Genomic DNA, 23,184 nt, shown 5'->3' with positions numbered 1-23,184 from the left:
GTCTTCACCATCTGAAAAAGAAAACCAAACCAAAGCTAAAGCACTAGCTATTAGTGAAAGCAAAGACAAACTAGAAAGCAAAGAGCTCTGTGCCTCCTAGTAGGGGTTGATGAAGCAGCCGCTGGTGTGGGATGCAGAGCAATAGTCTCCAGATGATGCCTCACACTAACTGACTAACCAGGAGCTAATCCTGACAATTCCACTGGCTTTCTGTGTACCGGCAGGCATTGGAACCCCTTAGCATTTTTCTTCATCTGCAAAAATGGAGGTAACAGAAACATAGTTTGCCTCATGCGAGGATTCAAATAACACACTGAAAAAGCCTATGAAGATGTAAAGATGTCTGTAAATCTACACATATTTTTTACAATGAGACATCTTTCCCTACTGAAGTTCATGCACCACCACCCAGTCATATAATATGCTGATATGTGCAACATATGTGCATAGTGAAGGTGGCATGTAAGCTTGTGATTTGTACATTCCAGGTAGATTTTGAACAACTTTCAGACCTTATCTACAAAATCTTCATGAAAAAAGAAGCATCCACTGACACCAAAGCATCCAGATTAGAGGCCTTAAAGAGAACAGATTGAGAACTATGTCACCACCTTTCATAATTCAATACCTGAATGACCCTGGCAGAGTGCAATAGCTGAGGAAAGTGATTTCCTCACCAGTAGTTTAACGTAATTTTTCATAATGTCTCACTGAAATAATCAAGCTTTCTCTATTTAATCTATTAAACTTTCTCTCTAAAAAACGTGCATTCAAGGAAGGAATGTAAAGATCATTTTCCCAAAAACATTTATCATTTGGTTCCTTCTATGAGTGGAAGAACTAGGAAACAGGACAACGTTGTCTTTGTAAAATACCTGGGTTGTGCTCTGTGCTTCCAATAAATGCACAAACTCACCGAGCAAGCTATTAACCTAACAGCATGTGAAAACTACTTGACTGATTAGTTGTCAAAGTTGCCATTCACTACAGAAAGCTCTGTATTTCAGCCCTCCAGATGTGTTTCAGAACACACTGATTACCAGACTTTCCAGACACAACAGCGTTACTGGCAGGTGCTACAGAATTTTCCCTGTGTGTTAGCAAAACATAAATCAGGCACGCAGAGCTCTGGACAGGTGGACTTTCCCAGCTGGGTGTCAGACAATCCTTCCCTCATTCTCCACCTCCTCCTTCAGAGGTGTCTGCGCACACAGACCATCCAGCAGACCAGCTGCCTTCTGGTGATTTTTCCCTTGGGATTCATGTGTCCATATATTCCCCAAAACATGGGGATCAGCTTCAGTTTCAGCAGGACTGATTGACTGTCCTTCAAGAAGGCTTGCTATTTGAGCTGATTTGTCAGGAGGAATTGTCACTGCTATAAATTTGGCCATCAGGAATCATCCAGCTGCTTTCTCAGCCATTCTCCTGATTTTGAATGAATTAGCTACCATAATGCTTAAGAGGATGCACTGAGATAGTCACTGCCTGCTCATGTCTGCGATCACATACTACATTGTTTCTGGCTCATTCCCTCCTTCAGCCCTTGTGCTCTCCCCCTACAACCCTGCAGATTCTGTAAGAGAAGCCATAAAAGCTGCGCACTTCTAAGGTGCCATTGTCTGCATTTCCCTCCATCAGTTCAAGCTCATGTTCCCTGTAAACTGGTTGATAATTGACACTCTCGTCTTCTCTGAAGAGGCTGAGCAAAGCCTGGCCTCTTCATGCATTTCTTCAAGGTTTGGGTTGGAGCACTAACTTCTCTGCTATGCAGCAAGATGGTAAGTGACCTCTAGCCTTTAAATTACAAAGGTGATTTAATAAAAGCCTAGAGCCATCCAAAGTGTGTACCTCAGACAAGGATCCTGGAACAGTGGTCATGAACAGTGCTACCCAGCTGTGTCCACAGGACTAGAAAACTACAGGTGGCTTGACTATTGCTGAAAGCACATGAAGGCAAAAACAGTATTTATCAATTTTGGTGATTGAGCACATCAAAGCAATTAGGAAGATCTAAGCAAGCTGACCCAGGGGCTGTAATTTCTTTCCACTAGTGCATTGCACTGAGTATTTTGTGTTCTGATATAAAGTCAAACCCATCATCAGGTATTATTTATCAGTTTCACACCAGTGCTTCTAGGAATTCAGCAGAATGAAAATACTAACAAAAAAGGGAGAGTAAAACCACATATGGTAGGAAATCACACGTGGTTTTACAGGCCAAGGTTTTTGAGTTAAACCAGAGCATTTTCCAGAGGCTATTGTGGTCGGGAAATGCTGGGTGACTTTGGAAAACAAAGATGTGAAAACTTGTCTAGGGGAAGAAAAAGATGACAGAGCTAAGAAACAAGCTGTGGTTCAGTTCTTTTAGTGCTTCTGTACATCTTTGATCCCTTTACCTCATCTGTTCTTAAGAGATTACAACTCTGCCATCACTTCAAAAAAATCTGATCTCACGATGCTTTAGCCCAGTCTGCGAGCTGCTTCCACCCCACCATTCAGCTCTGACACAGACACTACACCAACCTGTGGTGAGTGGAAAGGCCAATTTCTATTGTAGCAAATTAAATAAAAATTACTTGAGTCATGCGTGTTGAGGTACACAGGCCAGCACTGTATTACAGGCCTTCAGTTTTCATCGGATCAACTTAGTGGCTACTGCTAGGAGCAACACATCCCAGACACTTCCTGGTTCGCATGTATTCTAACTGGTAATAGTTTGAATTTGAATGTGTAGTTCCAAGAGGAGAAAGGGTTTTGCTGAAGTTACTGTATAGGGATAGATTAATGTATCCAATACTGATTAATAGTAGGAAAGAAAGAGTGGCAAGACACACTGATGCATCTGACAGTAAGTGCTTGAGTCTGCCATTTTAAGATAGGCGCTTCCATATGTAATTTGTGTATTTGACAGTTAATCCTATCTACATATAGCACCAAGACCCTCAGAATTTCAAAGAATAATTTGAGACATTATAACTTTAAAATATCACAACAGCTGCATTGATTCCCCACCCGCCCCCCCTTAATTCTTGAGCTCAGGCCCTGGATTTCCAAAAGCAGATCTTTCAATACCCAAGGTGAAAACAACCCAGCCAACAACTGTTAACTCCTTCAGTGGAGCAACTATAACTTTGCCAGGGAAAAAGATGATTGCTGTTGCATAGACTGGATCATTTGCAGTCTGTACAATACTGAAAGATTCTGCAGTTCAAATATGTAGCACAGAGCTCCTTTAATGTTAATTCAACTCAAATATAAAATCCATGCTTTCTGCTGCATCTGCTTTAACACCTTTGCCTTTGTATGTTTCCAGGTTGGACAGATACATAGCTGCCTCTTTTACACTGAGATTTGCACATCTTTTTCTTCAAAGCACCTAATAAGATATGCAGCTCACACTGTAGAATAATGAATAGACAGGACAATTTCATAAGGTAATTTCATAATTGGTAATTAAATAAAAAAGCTACACAGAGCCAACCACAGAAAATAGAAGTGACTTCTTTCTCCACTGCCCACAAAAACCATCATCATTCCCATGACTCATCACATCAGAACCCAGAAAAAAAAGCATATGGTATGAATAGTTCTTGTTAAAATTGCACATCTTTAAGCTCTACCAGGCTCGGTCCAGAAGATTCTCCTTCCTGAAAATGTTTCAGTACGCTCCAGTTTCTGCAAAGGTCTATGTTCAGCTGAGGTATATGAAAGCAATGGCATTTCCCTCATACCTGCCCCCATCTCTTGGTAGTTGTTCTGTATTCATGATTACTGCAAACATTAACAGTGAAATATGAACAGACAGTTAGTTCAGTAGTGCTTATTGGGTTCAGGCAATCCCCTGCATACAGAAACAGAATACCCTACATATCCCTGAGGAAATGCCAACTACAACCCTGGAAACTTCATGGGACAGCTAAGTTTCTGCAAATGACAGAGCTGTTTCAAATGGGCACCAGTTTAACAGATGCTTTCTGATTTATTGTTCTCATGTAAGTTCTGTTCTTTTCTGTTTTCTAAAACTTGCCTCCATAGGCCATACAATCAGTGCAGCAGCATAACTGCATGAGCAAAGCTGTGGAGATATAAAGAAGTCTAAGTAAGAACTATTTTTCATTCTAAGTTACTTTATCCTGGTAGCACAATGACAGTTCCAAAATAATTTACCTTAATATAAATAGATTTTCTTCCAGCAGGAAGCTGGAAATGTCTACCACGGACAAAAACACCAAGGAAAAAAGTGAACAAAAATAAAACACACCAAGTCTCAAAAAAGGCATAACTAGAAAAATTTGACCTTTTAAATGGGATTGTCTTTGCAGACAACACTTTCCATCTGAGATGTCCAGAGAACTTTTGACATTTTATCCATAAAAAGACTGTTAGAAACATTTGGTTTTTTCCCACTTTAATTCATTTTCATATTTCACAAAGCAAGGTAAGAGGCAGGCACACTGTAACTAAGGACTTAAGACCCAATGTTGCTACAATGGCAAACAGTACACTAGAAATGTTCCTGCATAGGAGAGGGTGGGGGAGGAAGACTGGCTGATGCATTTGACAAATTCGTGTCTGTTTTAATGGACAGAAATAATTTTCATTATTCATTACAAAAACCATACCTGTAAGTAATAAAAAGAAACATAAATGCTGTCAGATTGTGCATCTCTTGGTGACTCTGGTTTGGACATTTATTTAAAGGAAGCACTGAAACAGGGAAGAGCAAACCCTGTGCACTTCAAAGTCCAAGAAAAGTCTTGCATTTGACTTTGACCCAACAGAGGAACAGAAATAATACAGGATAAAAAATTTTCAACACTATTTCCCCATCACTAGAGCTCACACTTCTGAATGGCATTTGCAGGAACCCAGAAAAAAAGTAGTTTTTAGGATACATAAAGAAATTAAAAGGTCAGACAGCTCCTGCTATGGACAAAAATCAGATCTTGAATTTCTGAGACAAACAACATTCCTCATTCTGCCTCAAGTCGAGGTAAGACAGGAAGAATAAGATTTCCAAATGCAGAATCTTGAGTTATGAAGTATCCTGAGGAGTGTGCATGTGCGTGCTGGAAAAAGAAAAGCATTTGTTAAAGCATCTCTTTCTGCAGCACTGACATGATTTAAAACTTCATGGCTTCTGCAGCATTAACTATTTATTTCTACCAGTTTGCTCCTTAATTCTGAAAGTTAAATTCAAACCCAGCATTCTAGATCAGCTACATCAAAATAAGGCCCATTAGGGCAATTAACTTGGACATTCTCTTCTGCTCTTCTCAGCCAACCCCATGGAGGTGGAGCAAATCAACTCCTGATTGCTCTTCTTTGCCTAGACCCCATGTTTCCACTTCCACTTCCTTCCATAACCAGCTTGCAATTCTTGGTTTATGACAGTTGCTACATGGAGTCCCACCAGACACAATCCTAAGCATGAGACACCAGGATTCTGCTCATGTGATGTAGATATATGCTTGTTCATCTGAGGGAGGCAGCTGCTGTATAGCTATGGAACACCTCTGTGAAATCCTACATACCCCTTCCCAGTTCAAAGGCTGGACTACAGCAAGTTAGATGTTCTGCATATTCCCTCTCTCCACCACTAGCGAAGAGCCCTGCTGGATCTCAAATTCAGCCTGAGCCTTTAGTGTGCCCTTGGAGTGATCAAGGACAACTGGCACAGTGAGCTGCACCAGCAACAGCATCGCCAGCAGGCCAAAGAGAGCCATCTGAGCTCAGTCTGAGACACAAACTGGGGGGAGCTCAACAGAGACACGATGGGATGGCTGTGGGGCTGGGTGGAGCTCTCCAAGCCCAAGAACATGTTTTATCATAACAAAAGAGACTTCACTTATGACAAATGCAGAAATGAGAGATACCTAAAAGGGGCTTTCCAATATTTCTAGGAGCAGGGAAGGTGCTCTCTGAAGGGATGCACATCTAAACAGAGCCAAACTGAACTCTGACCATATCAGCTCACCTGCAGTGCAGCCTTCTGCTGTGCTGCAATGTGCTGTTGCTCAGCATGATCACGGAAATCCTTATTCAGAGGTGATCTTGCAAGTGCAATGCTGCAAGAAAGAACAAGATGGTATGACACAGACCACAGCCAAAATGTGTTCTTGCCATTCTAGCCATGGGTACCATGACTTCCTGAGCTCTCATTTCACTCATGGCTTGACAATTGTCAGTTACTGTTTGGAATGACTATCTGTAAATATAAGAGAAAAAAGGGTAGGTAGAGTGACCACAGCTGTATAATTTGAGCCACCATAAACACTTTCTGCCAATCTAAACCATAAACACTTTCTGCCAATCTAAACCTGAAGCCTATTGTGGATTTTGCCCATGGGTTGAGTCCCACTGAAGTCAATGAAACCAGTGGGGTGCAGTGTTGGACAATGCAAGGAATTTCTAAAGCAGCTTTGTGCTTTCACCACTACTCATTCCCGGAGTGACTGTTCTAAACAACTGTGACAAACAGAAGCACTAACAAGAGCTCTGCAGACTTCAGTATAAGAACAGGTCTTCGGTGGGAGGGAAGCAGTTCACTACCTATGAAAAAGGAGTTTCCTATTGATGTTAACTGAAATAATGATCCTTTGGTAACAGCTTGGAGTACCTAAAACTGATTTAGCATATCTATCTCACTGCAGCAAAAGGTTTCAAATTAAAATTTACTGGTTTTTCTTGTCTTTTACATCTTAGGACTCATCTGACTTCTTGAACCAAAAAGAAGACATAAAAAGCACCTCCAACTCTATATATAAAGAACATGGAAATTAGGTGAGGGTTACCATTAGAACTGTAACGCAAAACAATTTCCAACTACCTCTGAAACTGTCACTGGAGACTGCTGCTGAAATCTCTGCTCTTACCAATCACAGAGACAGAATGACAAGGATCCCAAGCAAATTCATCAACTGAATTTTACCAGCAGTTTCAATGTCAACAGCTGATTTAGTAAATCAGTTTTTGAGAAGTAGCCATGCTCATGAAAATATCTGCCGCCAAGTCTATGCCTAAATGCATAACAAAAGCTAAACAATTCAGAAAAATTTTTGCTTATGGCAAGTATAAAGATAAGTCTCACTGCTGGAGAAGAGTAGTACTCAGTTTATTTAAAACACAGTATTTTCAGTGATTTTGGAGGTATTTAATTTGCAATTTGTAATCTGTACTCTCTAACTTTTCAATATGATTTCTATAGATAAGCCCAAGGCTCCACCATAAGCTGATATTTTTCAAAAGAGGTCTTCTGTTCTTGGATACAGGATTTTCACATGCCAAGTCAAGAAACCAACCCATTCACCCTTATGCTGTCCCTGCCACTGTTGTGCTTTAGGTACATCAAGTTCTATTGGTCAAGTTTGCACAAATTTTATGGTCTCAATTCTGACAACTCTGTGGTGCAAGACCATCGGCAAAACATCAAAAAACTGTCAGCTTTTCAAAAATCACACAGCAGCCCACCACACCAAAGCCAAGAGTCTGACTGTTGCATTGTAGGTTCCACCCATGTCCACCTTCAAAACTAGAAAATTCTAATTCTGCTCACTAGAATACAGTGTTGTATTTCCTTAAAGAAAAAAGAGAGTAAACAAGCACTCCCTAAAGCTGTCAGGCTTATAATGAAGCACAGAAACACTGCTGCCAGGAGCTGTACGTAACAGTATGATATTCTGATTTTCTTTGCAACAATTTTGCTCAAGTTATAACCACATAAAGCTATTAATAGTAACTTCTTACCTCACTCAGAAGTCTACATGAGGCAATTTCAAGTATTCTGCGTGTTTTTTGACCTTATGAAGGAATTAAAAGTGCCGTGGAATCTCTCAGAAGAAAAGACACAGGCTGCACTGTGTATACAGCACTCAGACTGTAGTCAGAGTATTTGACTCTTACACAGGTGTTGTGGGTTACACTGTGTCTAGAACATGGCACTGCACTCAATTCACCATAACCCCAAAGTGTAAGGATGTCAATTTCTCCACGTAAATTATTGTGTGATTTTCTAGTTACTGATTTACGACAAAAATCTGATCTTCTTGTCTTCTATGGGGGAAACCTTTCAACTCAGATTAGACTATTACACTTTATGATGTAGAATCATCCCTACAACACAGCATCTTTTACAGAATTACCTGCTGTAACATACACTGGTTTCACCTTGCACATAGGGAGTTTCAAGAATAACTCACTCCTGCTGTAACTGTGCTTCTTGAAGCACACAGAATCCTGAACCTAATGGTCTGCTACTTCCATTCCCCAGAGCATTTCAGCTTAATGAAATGTTTCCTCAGTGGCTGCTCCCTGATTTTTCTTTATGATAGACTTTAATACACTTGAGTAAGCATATCTGCTTCTCTCATTCTCAAATGGAAATCATATAGGCAAAAATTCATGCTATGTAAACCACTTTAAATATGTTCCTAAAGAGCAATGTACCCCTGCCTTGTTATTAAAGATCATCAGAATACACTTCTGTTAAGTATTTATATAAGTTTACAGATCACTAGCTTCTTGGCTTGTTTTTCCTTGATGTAATCAGTGATGGTCCAACAGGTCTAAGAACATAAAATACCTGGCTCCAGGGTGATTTGTGGAAGACTGGTTTTGCATAAGTAACTTTCTCTTCTCCTTGTCTAGTTCTGCCAGGATTGCAACCCTATTTTTATTCTGGAAACCTGGTGAAAATGACAGAAAAATATTAGAGATGTTTATTTGACTTCTGTGGCTCAACTCTAAACCTGTGGAATTAGAAATTCCTGTAGAAAATTACTCTAAGATGAATACACTGATCTTCACTTCAAAAGACTATTATTAAATAGGCTTCATTTTTCAGCATGCAATAGCTTCCATAAGCTATCATGCATATTATTACATTTTAAGCAAAGGCTTTTAACTCAAGTTAGAGCCTATCCCTTCCCAAGCCAGCACTGGAGCTACAATCAATGTTTATGTTTAAATAGCTGCCTTCCAAAAAAAAGCAGTAAACTTACCAGGTTCTACATTTAAAAAGTAGTCATTGAATGTTCAACTCAACAATAACAATGGAGTAATATATGCATGGGGCTTAATTTCTCATGTCACTCGTGAACTCAAACTGTAACACAAGCATTTAATATATATAACAGGTAAGAATGAGCAAATCACTAAGCTCGCACATGTGTTCATACAAACACGTTTCATTCAATCTATGAAGAAAAGTTTAAATATAATGTGCCCTATACACACTACCCTTACTCTGAGTATGATCAAATGTTGGAATAGAGAAGCAAATTTTAACTATTAAACTGTCCATACACCATTTAAGAATGTAGCCTCCATCTGCTTTCATCACTCTTCCAAAGCGACCTTGAATACTAGAGAAGGGGTCAGGAAGTAGGGTGACTTGAGAGAATTTCAAAAATGCCCAAAATAGCTGCCACCCACGTATTTTTCAAAGTTGTCTTCAAAATGCAAACATGGCAAAACTCCTGTACCTACACAGGACTCATATAATAAAGGATCTCACTGCAGCCCTCAAACAAACCAGAGGCACAAGCCCCTGCTGTTGCCCAGTATGGCCAAACAGCACAACAGTTCCAGAGCTGACTCTTACACGCCTCTATAACACCAAGGACACTCCTCATGTCAGAAATGCAAACTTCTTGAATCTCTTATTTCCTGCTGTTCTATAAATAACAAGCTATGACAACATCATAAAAAAAAATTAAGTCAAGAGTAAAAGTCAGCTCTCCTTTATTTCCTCCACGCAAAAAGTTCAAGATTCCCCCTGGAAGTTGCTGCATGCTGTGCCCCTGCCCTGCAAACTGTGTTAATGACAGCACTAAGCATGGTAATTCACAAGCTGTGAGGCCACACATGATAACTCTTAAGGAGAGTATTAGCATGTCAAGGTAAAATGATTTATTTTTAGTAGCTGCATTCAAAAGTTCATCCTCTTTGACAGACTGTGTCCTGATGCTCAATTACATAATCCAGAATTCCTTTCATCTGCATGGCTTAATGAAGGAGACAATCACCAGAGAGAAACCTTCAACTCTAAATAACAACATGCATCTGTAGTGCTTTGCTATCAAGCTCTAACCTTTTTCTTCTACCATGCCTAATGCACACATCCATAAACTTCAGTGTCACAAGAGTTCTCAAAAGGAGCACAGTCAGACTATATTGTACTATGGTTTTATGTAAGATCACCCACAATTATTTTGATATTTGTTAACAAGATTTTCAGTTACATTTAATTAACTGGAAATATTCTGTCTGCTAATCTCTCCTTCCTATGTAGCATTAGCTCCACTTAAAGTCTGTTTGATAAGAGCACTGATTCAGGCCTTGGATGTTTCTCTGCTCTTCAGGTATTGTACACTATCACTTTTTTTTTTTTAAGACCTTGCGCTTGCAATGAATCTGAAACCTTTAAACAGAGATGACATACAAAGGCTGATAAATCTTGCCAACAAGCTAGGATTTAATATCTCTGAACTGCAGCTAGCCCATACTTCACTTTCTTGTAAATTTGGGAGACAATGTGCGGATAGGATGACTGAGTCACCTCTTAAGAGGGCCTGACCTAAAACAACCATATGCTTGTATGTTCATTCTACACAATTTTAATCCAAAACCCATTATACTTGACATATTACTCAGCACCCTACTGATACTGCTTGCTTACCTTAAACTGCATAAATTTAAATGTGAGCTTGGAATTCACAAGATCTGATGATTATGGAAAGAAAAAGGAGACCACTTTTTAATATAAGTTAGTGATCCAAAAAAATAAAGATTAAATATACTTAAATTTATCATGAAACAGATGGTGTGATTCAGAAAAGCCTGAGACATTTTAAATGCTGTTTTTAAACTGTGATCAGAAACAGTAGAAGACTCTGTCTTCTATTTTGAGTCTTGTTACAGTATCTTGTGGAAGAAACTCAAGTATCTTTTCTTTCCTCATACCGCTACTAAGCGATTTGTGGTGCGCTTTTGTTTGATTGTTTGTTGGTTGGGTTTTTTTAAGTAGTATTTTGCACTAGAGTTCAGACAGTAACCATCAGCAACCTGCTGCACTGAAAAAGTAATTTGTTTTAGAGAATTTGTTATTGGCAAGGAAAAAAAAGCCTATTTAAGAAAGGGAAGGAGCATATTCAACATACACATGTTAGTACTCCTCAACTGAGCAATGTGATCTTCCTGCAGGTAAACTTCTTCAATGTGCAAAGTAAAGCCTGTTCATTTAAAGGTTTACAATGGAGGGAATGGAACATGAGAAATCCATTTTACGGAGAAATTCTGGCATCCTTAGAGAGTAATTAACCATATCTGGCAATAAATAAGCAAAACTTTCATTTAGATTCGTCCCTGTTGAGGAACCCAAAATGCTTTCATAAAGACCAATTTGAAACTCCTACAGAAGTTTCCTGCTTCAATTATAAATAAGAGTAATACTTCATCTACAGATTTGTCTGTTCTGCTTTCTACTTTCTGCTTTCATTTCTTCTAAAAATGTGGACATGCAAAAATCAAAAGTTGTCCTTAGTACAGACCAGATTCCCATCTGTGAAAACCAGTGCAGATTTTAAACAAATGAACTTCCTAATAGAGCTTTTAATCTAGACTTTCCTTCACTGGGCTGAGTAGTACTAATATTTTGAGTTCGAACACTTCATATATTGCAGTTTATAAGGATTTTTCTCAGCTTTGCTGACATGAGTCCTGACACAAAACAATCTATTCAAGGCAGCTAAATAGATCATGGGAGTGTCAGATGTCAAACTGAACACCTAGATCCTCAGATTACTCTCTAATGTAACAAATTCAGGACATTCAAAATTTAAACCTTTCTGACACCTCTGTTTCTGACATCAAGCATTGTATTTGTGCAGGACGAGAAAGATTACTTGCACCTATTTTCTGCACATGAAAGGCAGAAAGCCAGAGAAAGCTGAAACCTTGCTGAGTGATACTGCCAGCTTTAAGAGCTCACAGCAAGCCTCTCTCTTTAACCTACTCTCAACATTTTATCTACCACCCTATCTAACCATTACCTGTGTCAGTTAGTTCTTCTAATTAACTCTGCATAGCTAGCAACAGCATTATATTTATCTGTTTTTAATTTTTTGCTTCTCATTGATTATCTTTTCTCCTTGATCATTCCTTGATTTGCTGCTTCAAATTCACAGGACATTTAAGTTTATTCTAAGATGCACCGTTTATCATTTACCCATAGATGTGTAACAGCACTAAAAAGCCCTCTTGTTACTTTGTGTCCAAAATACACTTTTACTTAGAAAATGCTTTCAAAGCTGTATGTGACCTCCAAGCTCTGAACATGGAAAGGCACTGCATTTTGTCCTACCTGCTCAATTCAGAAAGGACTTAAAGCAATTTCTTTACTGAAGTGCATGTTTCTATAAATGCCAGTATTCATTAAGTGAGGCAGCAGCCTCTTAACAAGCAGAATCTAAAGTCCATATTAAACACACCGCTTGTGAAGAAAATGGAGTAATTCTATTCTGATGGCCTCTTCTGCTTATGATGACTGGCATCTCAAAACATCATCTAACAATCTGCTGCATGCCAATGCTCTCAGTAATAATTTACATCTGGAAATGCTTTCATATACTTTGTGTGACAATGAAACAAAAGGTGTACTGGTTATTCAGTAAATTAAGTAGAATTACTTAAAAATACATTAGTATTTTGTCTGTGCCTCCAGAAAATACCTGTAAGTATACATGTATATAAGTATATATGTATATAATATAAGCAATTGACAGCTTTATGGCTGCAAAGTTCTCAAGCACTATGTTTACACACAGATCAGACTCAGATTGGGAAGGGCAAAATGTGTAGATGATGACATAATTCAATGCAGAACAGCACAATCTTCCTTTTCAGACTAGTGAACAGAGACCCAAATCTAACTGATTAGAATGTGCCCTGGGAATGTCCCCACATATCTTTAGAAAAATGAATAAACAACTTTCAGGACATAAAGACACTCTAGAATTGCTGCAGCCTGAAACTTAGAATTCTGTTCATATTTCAAGAGCTTCTTCTTCCAACATACCAGAACTCTTATTTTCTGAAACGTTCAGCACTATCTGAAGCAGGATCTGTATCTTTTCCACCTCTGAGGACCAAAAGGAGAATTCGGCCCTGAGCAGTTACATTTCTCTCATTTCATACAGCTTCCTCTAGGAGGACTCACACACAGAGTGGCTAATCCAGTTACACACAGCAAGGCTCTGGCCTTGCTGCACACAAGCACAGGCATTTCACAAGAACAGCCTGATGAATGCATGTTGCCTAAGTACTGTGAAGTACTGCAGTAGGAGCAGTGTATTCCTGAGCACCTGGAAGTATTTGCTCTAATTCAGAAGCTGATTTCCACCCCTCAAAGTGTATCACTCTGGGCAATGAGTGCATGTGGTAGACAACACACAGCACACATACAGCAAGACCTTCTATTGCTTATTAAAGCCACAGTCAGTCTCATGCCATCAGTTCCCTGTGGTACTAATGAACTGAAATAAGGCTTTTCATTCAATTCTTCTTGGTTTTTCTGCACTCATAGGCCGCTCGCTACCAAGAGTGCTTTTCTAAGAGGCCAGTGAATAAAAGTCTGGTTCAAAACATCTTCAGTTTTATAGTCCCAGTCTGTTATCAATGGAAAACTCCTATTTATTCCTAAGAAAATATCTGATACAAATCAGAGGAAAAGCAGTAATTCAGTACAAAAAATTCCCATCACTGTCTACCTGTGTAGAAGGCTACTGTTTAATTCATCCTTACAGCTCTGCCTAAGTGCTACCATTCAAAACCCTTCTGGTGAGCATTTCAGTAAACTTGCATGCTTTTTGTCCAAGTGAAGAGAATGGATTCCTTGAACAGTACTAATACATATGCCAGGAGGCAAGCTAAAAATGCAGTGTTTTTCACAGTCCTTTTCACTACCAGACTGCATCTAGCAAAGACAGAAACCCTGAACTGTTGTTCATATTTACTGTTCCTTTCTAATTTTCCTAGTTGTAATACTTATAGGCTTATTTGGTAATTAAACTTGATAGTGTTTCTTGTCTCCTTAGTGCAAACAATTTTCAAATAATAACTGCATGGTTCCTTTAATAAGACTATAAAGGATATCCCAAATATAAAAGATTCTAAGGCTCTATTAAGTTATAGGTCGCTGGAATCAGGAGGGAAGCAAAAGTATTCCGGCCTTAAAATCCCATCTCTCAGTAAACCAACATATTTAAGAAAGAGCAGCTTTTGACTCTCCGTGACAACATTCTATTCCTTGCAATGATGCTGACTTCATATTCACAGAATAAAAGCAAGATTTACCATTACGTACCAAAAACTTTCTCAAGTTAAAATTTGCAAACAGACAGCTCTGCAATCTGCAGTACTTCTCTCTCAACACCTCACAAAATCTCAAAAACCATTCCTGAAACTACCTCCTTTCCATCAAGTAGCAAGTAAAATCTGTGGCTTGGACCACACGAATCATAGGACACCCCCTGAAGTATCATCCAGCAACACCAGGTTTGCAGGACTGCCTGAGGTAAGGACACAAAGACAGACCTGCAAAAAGTCTCCACTTGCTTCGAAACTGAACCCAGAATTCATTTCTCATAAACGAGTAAGGGAAGAGCCATACCTGAGAAGCTTTGTCCCCAGCTCTTCCACATAGGAAAAGCCTCAGAGCTCCTCTAAGGTTTCCAGAAAACACCTCTAGAGGGCGATTTAAGATCCTCCTTCAAATTCACTGCGTGGCACCTCCAGACCTTCAGCCCCCTCTAAAGCACATGCAGCACTTGGAGAGATGGACCATTACTAAGATTTTTATAATTTTCCGGATACAATTGAGATACATCTTGGTATAAAGGAACATTTCATCGCAGTTACCATTACGGTTTTAACTGGCTTTTTCTCCTAGGCCTGGCCAATTGCTGCTGTGACAGATACTACTGCCTGGGTCTTGCTGTTCCCATAGAATGTATTTGACTTCTGGCTGTTCTCTGATGTTGAGTGCAAGAGCTGCAAGTCATGTTCAAGGCCAAGTGCTGTAAGTGTCTGAAATAAGCTTCAGGAAATGATTACTGTAGCATAGGCATGATACCTACTTCCTAACCCTGAGCACAACATTGTGCTCAGTAATAAAGAGCTTCCCAACCATCAGTGGTCTTTTTCAACCATTAAATGTGCGTGTACCTTGTCCCAGAAGAATTGCTGCCATTCTGCTGCTTTCAGCCCCACCTCTCCTCCCTTTCTTCATCTTTCCATAAAAATAAACTTACAGTCATGGTGATTTCACTGATATTTTGCATTTACTTTTCCTTGAATACTTAAATTAAAACCTACCTTGTCCTGAAGGATTTGCTGCCATCCTTCAATTTTCAGCCCTTGTTTTATTCAGCTGGAGTTCAAATCTTTTAACCCCCACAAATATCTGCAAAACAGGCACAATATAAGATGAACATACTCCTTTACAATAAGAGCTTGGAATTCTATCTGTTAGAGACTTTATAAACATGGCAACTGTTAGAAAGCACGAGCTGAACACAGCATGTGTTTTGCTTAAAATGCATTATACAGTTTATATTGTTCTGACTGCAACTTTGGGCTTGAAATACCAAGGGTTGCGATACATCCTTTTTTTCGGATTCTAGAAGTAGTAGTAATATTCTAGTATAAATAATATATATATAATAATTGAAGTCATACAGGCCATTTTCCCAACTGAACTTCTTCCTGACAAGGTATGCTAGGCTATGCTTAAGAATCAAATCAAACCTTTGTTCAAATCAAATCCTTAAAAGCTGAAGCCTTGGAAGACCCCAGTTCAGGGTCTAACTCAAGAAAAACTGATTGTTTGAGGAGAGGCAATTTAAATCCCAGAGACAGGGCCAGCCAAAGTTGGCTGCAGAGTTGTTTTCCCACAAAGTTTTTTGTGGCAAAACAAGAAAGGAGGCCTGCTGCTCCTCGGGCATACGTCACCTCGGACCACCATCAACATCTGTTTCCATCAAGGTGCCAGGCTGTAAAGTGCAGTGGCGAAGAGCTCTGGCTCAGCCAGGCGAAGGCGAGGGATGGGAACGCTGAATCCTGCGGGAAACGTGAAGCACAAGTCAGCCACACTTCCACAGGAGACCGTGTAATTGCTACGCTCGGGACCGGCGGGTCCCTGAGCAGCAACGCTGCGGTGAATCAATAACCCAGTGACAGTATTAATTAAGCGCAGCGAGAGCGGTCGGGATGGGTTTCTCCAAGAGCCAGGGACGGCCTGACCCACTCCCGCCACCGCCCAGTCCTCCCCTCACTCGGGAATGGGCTCTCCCGCTCGCCTTCTCCCTCCCGCCCACAACGGACGGATGGCCTCCCCGGCTCTCCCCGACCCGGGGCCGCTGCCCCGCCCTAGGCCAGCCGGCCTGGCCCAGGCCCCTGCAGTGCCGCCCGCTACCCACCTGCCCGGCCCGAGAGCGCGGGTCTCCGATTCGTTTCACCCCGCTCGCCCTTCCCGCAGCGCGGCCGCACCGCCTCCGCCCCCAGCTTGTGACGCTCCACAGCGCGACAGCGGCCGCGCCCTCCTCCCTTCCCGTGCCCTCCTCTCGCACTTCCCGTGCCCTCCCCTCGCACTTCCCGCGCCCTCCTGCCTTCCCGTGCCCTCCCCTCACTCTGCCCAGGCCCGGAAGGGTCGGGGTTGTCCCTGTGGAGACCGGGCAGGCCGCGCGGAGTGTGGCGTTCTGCCGTGAGGCAGAGGTTGCCTGTGTTTGCTCCTGCCGAGGGCATTCCCTTGGGGACAGGAGCAAGCGCCAGGGTTTCACGCTTGTGCCACACAGTGGAGAATCCAGGCAGCATCGAGGTTAAATAATAAACCCCACAAGTGGAAGGGAAGAGGTCGTGGAATCCGGTTGGAAAAGACCTCCGAAGTCATGGAGTCCAACCTGTGACCCAACATTACCTTATCAGCCAGACCATGGCACTGAGTGCCACACCCAGTCATTGCTTAACACTTCCAGGGACGCTGACTCCACCATCTCCCTGGGCTGGGCAGCTCATTCCAAAATCTAATGGCTCTTTCAGGGAAGAACCTTCCCTGCTGCAACTTGAGGTTGTGCCCTCTTCTCCTGTTTCTTTTTTTCTTTAAATCAGTGCCATGCAGATTGTGTTTGAACACAGCAGCAATATTTGGAATTAATTCCAGCGAGATTTGTTCATGGAATTAGCTAGCGCATGGTTTGCTTTTGGAATGTCAAGTAACAACGATATAGATGAGGGTATCTGATTAAATGATCCGGTCTGACCTGGGGAATAAACCATAGTCTTAAAGCAGCAATCTGAGACTTTTTGTGCCCTTGTGGTTACAATATTTGAATCAAACTGGACTAAGTAGCAGCTGTAGCTTTGATTGAACATAAATCAACTATTAAGGACTGCTATAAATACATTATGTAAAGACTGCATACAGATGGAGCCAACTCTGACCTCTCTGTAGCCAAAAATCAGTCACATTGTCTACTTCAGTTTGATGTGCAGGGTTTTTTAAGGCATAAAATAATTTTCATAAAATAAAGACCCTTTTTCTTCTTTAACTGGATGTAAGCATAAGAACAGGAAAACAGTTACTTTTTTTTATTAGTTAGGTCAAGATGTCTACGTAGACATGCTTTTACTGCAGGATATTAAATTTTTTCATATTCAGGTTTTGATGGTGTATGTAACAGGCACTTCTGAGAAAATGACCCTTACAGCAAGGGTGATACTGGATCTAGTAGTCAAACCTGCATGCTACAGGGCATTTGATTTCATCTGCTTTCTCTTTCATCAAATGCTAGAAGTCCATAACCTCCTCACTCTTCAGGCCTAAAGTGGAGAAAGAGCTTATTAAAAACTGTTGATTTAGTTACAATTGAATTACTATATATTGCTAAGAACACACACAGGGTGTATACAGTGCGAAATGTCACCTCACCCTAATTCATTAGCTTGGACAACCACATATATACAGAAATATTGAAGGCAATTAACAATTTCTAAAGATGTGCTGCAGCCAGCTTTACTATCTTAAAGAAATAAATTACATATTTGCGAGCGTACAGAATACATAAAAATCTTGTTAGTGTCTATAATAATGGAGACATTTGTCTTAAAATAGAGTACCTTAGTTATTATACACATGGATTCTATGAGATAGGCAACAATCTACTAACCAAGCACACTGTTCTTCCATTTGTATTTTTCAGACGCACACAGTGTTTGGCATTTGTAAAACTGAACAAATTTGTGTCTGAAAACTTCTAATGTCCAGATGTAGAATTTAGTTACCTGGATTGTTTGCCTGGTTAAAGCAGTGTGTGTGTGTGTGTGTGTGTGTGTGCGTGTTGTAGAGGTGTGTGTGTGCCTGTACTCAAACCAGCAGACAATCTCAGGGAGTTTTCTGTTTGCTTTAAAGCCCTGTTGATTAATACTGTGGGAAGCAAACATTGCTGCCATTCCCACCTATTTGTATTTATGTCAACTGTTCTCTTTGCATGAGCAGCTGACTGAGCACCTGCCCTCCTGATTCTGTTTTGGTATTGTTTTTTGTTTTGTTTCATTTTGTTATTTCTCATTCTACCTTTGGAAATGTAGTATGTGCTAATTTTTTTTTCCCTTTTAATTGTCCCTTGGATGATTTGCCAGCTGTTTCATCTAGACACCTCGCTTGCAGTCGTTAACTGCTGAGGAGCGGGGTGAGTGAAGAGCAGCACAGCATGCTAAATAATAATCGTACCTAATAATAATCCTACAAACTAATAATCCTACCTGGTGGAATTCTCTGTGAAGTCATTCCAGGACTGAGATGTAAGTGATTCTGAAATATGCAGTTTGAGGCAGACAGGTCTGCCTGCTGTGCTTCTCTTTACACAGCTAACCCTGGCAAGAAGAATTAACTAGGACAGTGGTCCTTGTTTGGGGATCAAGAAAGGAAGATAGAGAAGGAAGAACAGCAGGGCAAGGAGGAAGAGTCATCAGCAAGAAAACTCAGGTGAAGAAAACCTGGGACTTGTTAATTCTACACTTCTGTACAAGTGTGGTGAATGTTGATCATAGCAGTAGCTTCCAGCATCTCTACAAAAACATGATCGTATCTCAAGTCAAATGATCCCTTGGCTTTGGGAGGAGTTTCACATCCATATATTATCAATTAATTTCTCCTTGGGTTGTAGAAACAGGAAGAAGTGTAACCCTTTAAAGGAATGGTGTCTAATCTCCGATGTGTCAGAATACTTTTGCCTGAAACTTCTTCTTGTTCAGCATAAGCAAATAAAAAAAGCAAAATGAAGCATTTACAGCATGTCTTTTGGAAACCCACTACAAAATCTTCACTTTAAAAGGAGGCCGTTCTTGAACACTACCTCACAAATCTTGCCATGCTCTTTCTTCAGGCATTAAATGCTGTTTTTCAGGTGAGCTGTTCTCATCATCTTGGAGTAGCGGGAGCTATGTATTCCATTATATAAACAAAAGCTATGTTAAATTGAATGTAGTTCTGAATGAATATAAACTGCAACATGAAAATGTGGTGGGACGACTCACATAGCTGAAGTGCTGCACTGGATGGCTACAAACTCTTAAACAGAGACAGGAAATGGGGAGGAGGTGGAGGGGTGGCCCTTTATACTAACAAGGCTTTTGATGCCATGGGTATTGAAACTTATCATGATGAAGCTGAATGCCTGTGGGTAAGAATTAAGGGAAGGCCAACAAGGCTGACATCCTACTGGGAGCCTGTTACCGTCCACCCAAGCAGGAGGAAGAGGTGGACAACTTATTCTACAAGCAGATGGAGAATGTGTCAGGATCACAGCCCTTGCTCTTGTAGGTGACTTTAACCTACCAGACATCCGCTGGGAACTTAATACAGCAGAACAGAGACAGTCCAGGAAGTTCTTGGAGTGTGTAGAGGATAACTTTTGTCACAGCTGGTGAGAGAGCCCACCAGGGGAGGGACTATGTTAGACCCGCTGTTTGCAAATAGAGATGGGCTGGTGGGAGATGTGGTGCTTGGAGGCTGCTTGGGGCAGAGTGATCATGAAATTACACAGTTCTCGATATTTGGTGAAATGAATACCAATAAGACTTTTATGTTGGACTTCTGAAGGGCAGACTTTGGCCTGCTCAGGAGACTTAGAGAGTTCCTTGGGAAGCAGCACTTAAAAACAAAGGAGTTCAGGAAAGGTGGGTGTGCTTCAAAACAGAGATCCTGAGGGCACAGGAACAGACTGTCCCTGTGTGCCAAAAGACGAGCCGATGAGGTAAACACCCAGCTTGGATGGGCAATGAGGTTTTGAAGGAATTTAGGAATAAAAAGAGGATGTATCATCTTTGGAAGGAAGGTCAAGTCCCTCAGGAAGTATTTAAGGGGCTTGCTGGGGCATGTAGGAAAAAAGTAGAGACGCCAAACTCAGTTTGAACTTAATTTGGCAACTTTTGTATATGATAATAAAAAATGTTTTTACAATATTAATAGCAAAAGGAAGGGTAAGACCAACCTTTGTTCTCTACTGGATGTGGGAGGGAACTTAGTAAGTGCAGATGAGGGGAAGGTGGAAGTGCTTAATGCCTTCTTTGCCTCAGTCTTTAGTGGGAAGACGGCTTGTCCTCTGGACAGCTGTCCTCCTGGGCTGGTAGATGGTGTCAGGGAACAGAATGGTCCCCCCATTATCCAAGAGAAGGCAGTCAGAGAACTTCTGAGATGCTTGGATATTCATAAATCAATGGGCCCAGATGGGATCCACCCCAGGGTGATGAGAGAGCTGGCAGATGAGCTTGAGAAGCCACTCTCCATCATTTACCAAAAGTCCTGGCTCACTGGTGAGGTTCCAGATGACTGGAAGCTGGCCAGTGTGATACCCATTCACAACAAGGGTGGGAAGGAGGATCCTGGTAATTATAGACCAGTCAGCCTGACCTCAGTACCTGGCAATCACTATAGGCTGAGGTAGAATAGCGATTTACATGTGGGGTTGTTTTTCCCCTAAGTGAAAATAAAATGTGCATGATGTGTCCTTGGGTTGAATCGAGATCTAGAATGCTGTTTTCATTTCCATGTGGCAGTGCTACTCATACATACCATCCTAAACACTCCCTTTCTCTATTTATTGTGTATGTCACAAAAAAACTCTTCAAACAAATAAAATACATCTTGAAGAGCCTTTAAACATTTTAGATTGATTGGGGTTTCCATATCCAATTGTGTAAAGATACTGTATCCATAGTTATAGTCTTTCTCCTTGACTGGATTTTTGGTTTTTCATTTTATGGCCATTTAGCACAGACTTCTGCTTTGTATCACAACTGTCCTTTGTTCCCACAATCCTGTTTATGGCACCCCCACAAAACTTGACAGCTTTGAATGCTTTTGATATAGGAAAAGCTTATGCATTATCTTACAAGTGTGCATGAATTCACAGGTGTTGTGTGCTCTTGACTCAAAACTGATCCTCTCTCTAGAGAGTCACTGAGCACATGCATAGGATTTAACTTGATGGAGTCAAAAGCCTGCCCTCTCCAATTTCTGCAGTACAAGACCTGAAGGTCTAGTAGCATATGGAAGGAAGGACCCTTTTTGAAAAGATAGGTGGATTTTTTTGGCTTTTTAAATATCTTCTGGAATGGTGTTGTTCTATTGTAGTTTCCTGTGTGCCTATGTGCAGCCAGACACAAACGTTATCTTTGCCAAGGTAGACCACAGTGGGGAAAAGACAAAGCAGTTGAGGAGAAGCTGTTGACAGCAGGGGGAAAAAATTTACTGCCCTTGACCTGTCAAACCAGCCAAGCCTGCCAGTATCTCTGTGGCCTCAAGCCTACCTTATTGTTTGTACTGTCTGGAGTATGCTATTGAGAATCCTAGAAATTAGTCTTTAAATAGAATACTTGATGAAAGGCAGGTGGGCTTTACATGTCTGGTCCAGTAAATAAATACAATGTTAACTTAGCCTCCTGATAGTCATTGTAAACCCTGTTGCCATTTTATGTCTCATCTGGACAAAAATATAAAGATGCATTACAAAAAGGTTAAGAGACAACTGAGAGTCCTTCTCAGGCTCACACTGAGCAATTGAAAAGCCATCTGCCATTATAAAAACATCCTGGGTGGTATTACTGGTGTAACTGGCACTCCAGATCAGAACAGGCACTATCCTTAAATTTGTAAATAGATTTTCCTACACATCATCTGTGGATCCTTCCTCTCCCTGTTTAGCCTAGTAAACAATCTTAAGAGGTAGCCTGCAGGACTTTGATTTCAGTGATACCGAAACAGAACTATTTTTTCAGGAAAAAATGTGTGAAACTGGTGACATTTTTCTTGAATTGGTGAGATTCTTGGTCCCCAAACTGATGATTTGACTTCTTGCCCAGTTAGTATTACAGCTGTCTGTTTCATCCTGCTTCTGGGCTTAAATGATATAAACATAATAAACAGCTATGATTTTGCTAGGAGAGCATGCCAGTTTTTTCAAGTTAACTTGGGTTAAGATGTGGGCATTGAATAGTAGTCTCTTTTCAGCCTGCCACTGATTCTGGTTTTCACTGTGTATTTTATTCTGGTTGCATGTTTCATGTGCTGAATGGTTTTAGCTTGGTTGATGTTTAACAAAACGAAAATTATCAATGTAAGCATCAAGGAAAATATTGTGGTTGTAAAATTAAATCACCACAGTGGAGAAGGATACATAACCATGTTTTTAATCAGTCATCATTTCCTAGCAGAATTAAGACATTTGATTATTTCTCTGCTGGTATTATAAAAATAGACACCTTCCTCAGTTTTTGGTAGTACCTCTTGTGCCTGCTGTTGGAGCCAGATGACCACATGCTGACACATTTAGAGGTTCCTATTGGTGTGTAGAAAACAATCCTACAAGAAGTCAGTCACATAGCATATCTATTTTTTTCTGTTTCATTTAATACACAATATATTTGGAGATCTTTATGATCCCTGTTCATATTGTGTGACTACTTCTAATCAAGGTACAGGAATTTGCTCCTAACTCTAATTTCACATTCAATGTTCTGTCTTCTTTTTGAAGTTCCAGTTCTTGAAATCAACTACATAGTATGCTCATCTTCCGTGTTAAAAAAATAGAAACAGGTTTCCCTTACAGCTGAAGAAGAACCTGCAAA

General features: G+C 40.6%; 1 protein-coding gene across 1 annotated transcript; it reads right to left on the bottom strand.

Moving 5' to 3' along the window:
* Positions 1–3,210: 3,210 nt before the first annotated feature.
* Positions 3,211–16,587, bottom strand: INIP (INTS3 and NABP interacting protein). The gene is made up of 6 exons (XM_054286478.1): positions 16,479–16,587; positions 16,012–16,119; positions 15,376–15,463; positions 8,585–8,687; positions 5,981–6,071; positions 3,211–5,072 (listed from the first exon to the last, which is right to left on the bottom strand). The coding sequence occupies exons 3-6, from the start codon at positions 15,398–15,400 to the stop codon at positions 4,977–4,979; spliced, it is 315 nt and encodes a 104-aa protein (XP_054142453.1). The 5' UTR covers positions 15,401–15,463; positions 16,012–16,119; positions 16,479–16,587; the 3' UTR covers positions 3,211–4,976.
* Positions 16,588–23,184: the final 6,597 nt, after the last annotated feature.

This window comes from Melozone crissalis, unplaced genomic scaffold, assembly GCF_028551555.1.
Source record: "Melozone crissalis strain CALT ecotype California unplaced genomic scaffold, PUWL_Pcris_2 ptg000005l_1, whole genome shotgun sequence".
NCBI lineage: Eukaryota > Metazoa > Chordata > Aves > Passeriformes > Passerellidae > Melozone > Melozone crissalis.
This window is presented reverse-complemented; position numbering and strand designations above follow the sequence as displayed.

Excerpts from the sequence above, each read along its gene's own strand:
- INIP (XM_054286478.1), bottom strand. The coding sequence starts at position 15,400 with ATGGCAGCAAATCCTTCAGGACAAG. Across the intron at positions 8,688-15,375 it reads AGCAAATCCTTCAGGACAAG|GTTTCCAGAATAAAAATAGG; the intron begins GTAGGTTTTAAT and ends CATTTTCACCAG. Across the intron at positions 6,072-8,584 it reads ACAAATCACCCTGGAGCCAG|CATTGCACTTGCAAGATCAC; the intron begins GTATTTTATGTT and ends TCTTTCTTGCAG.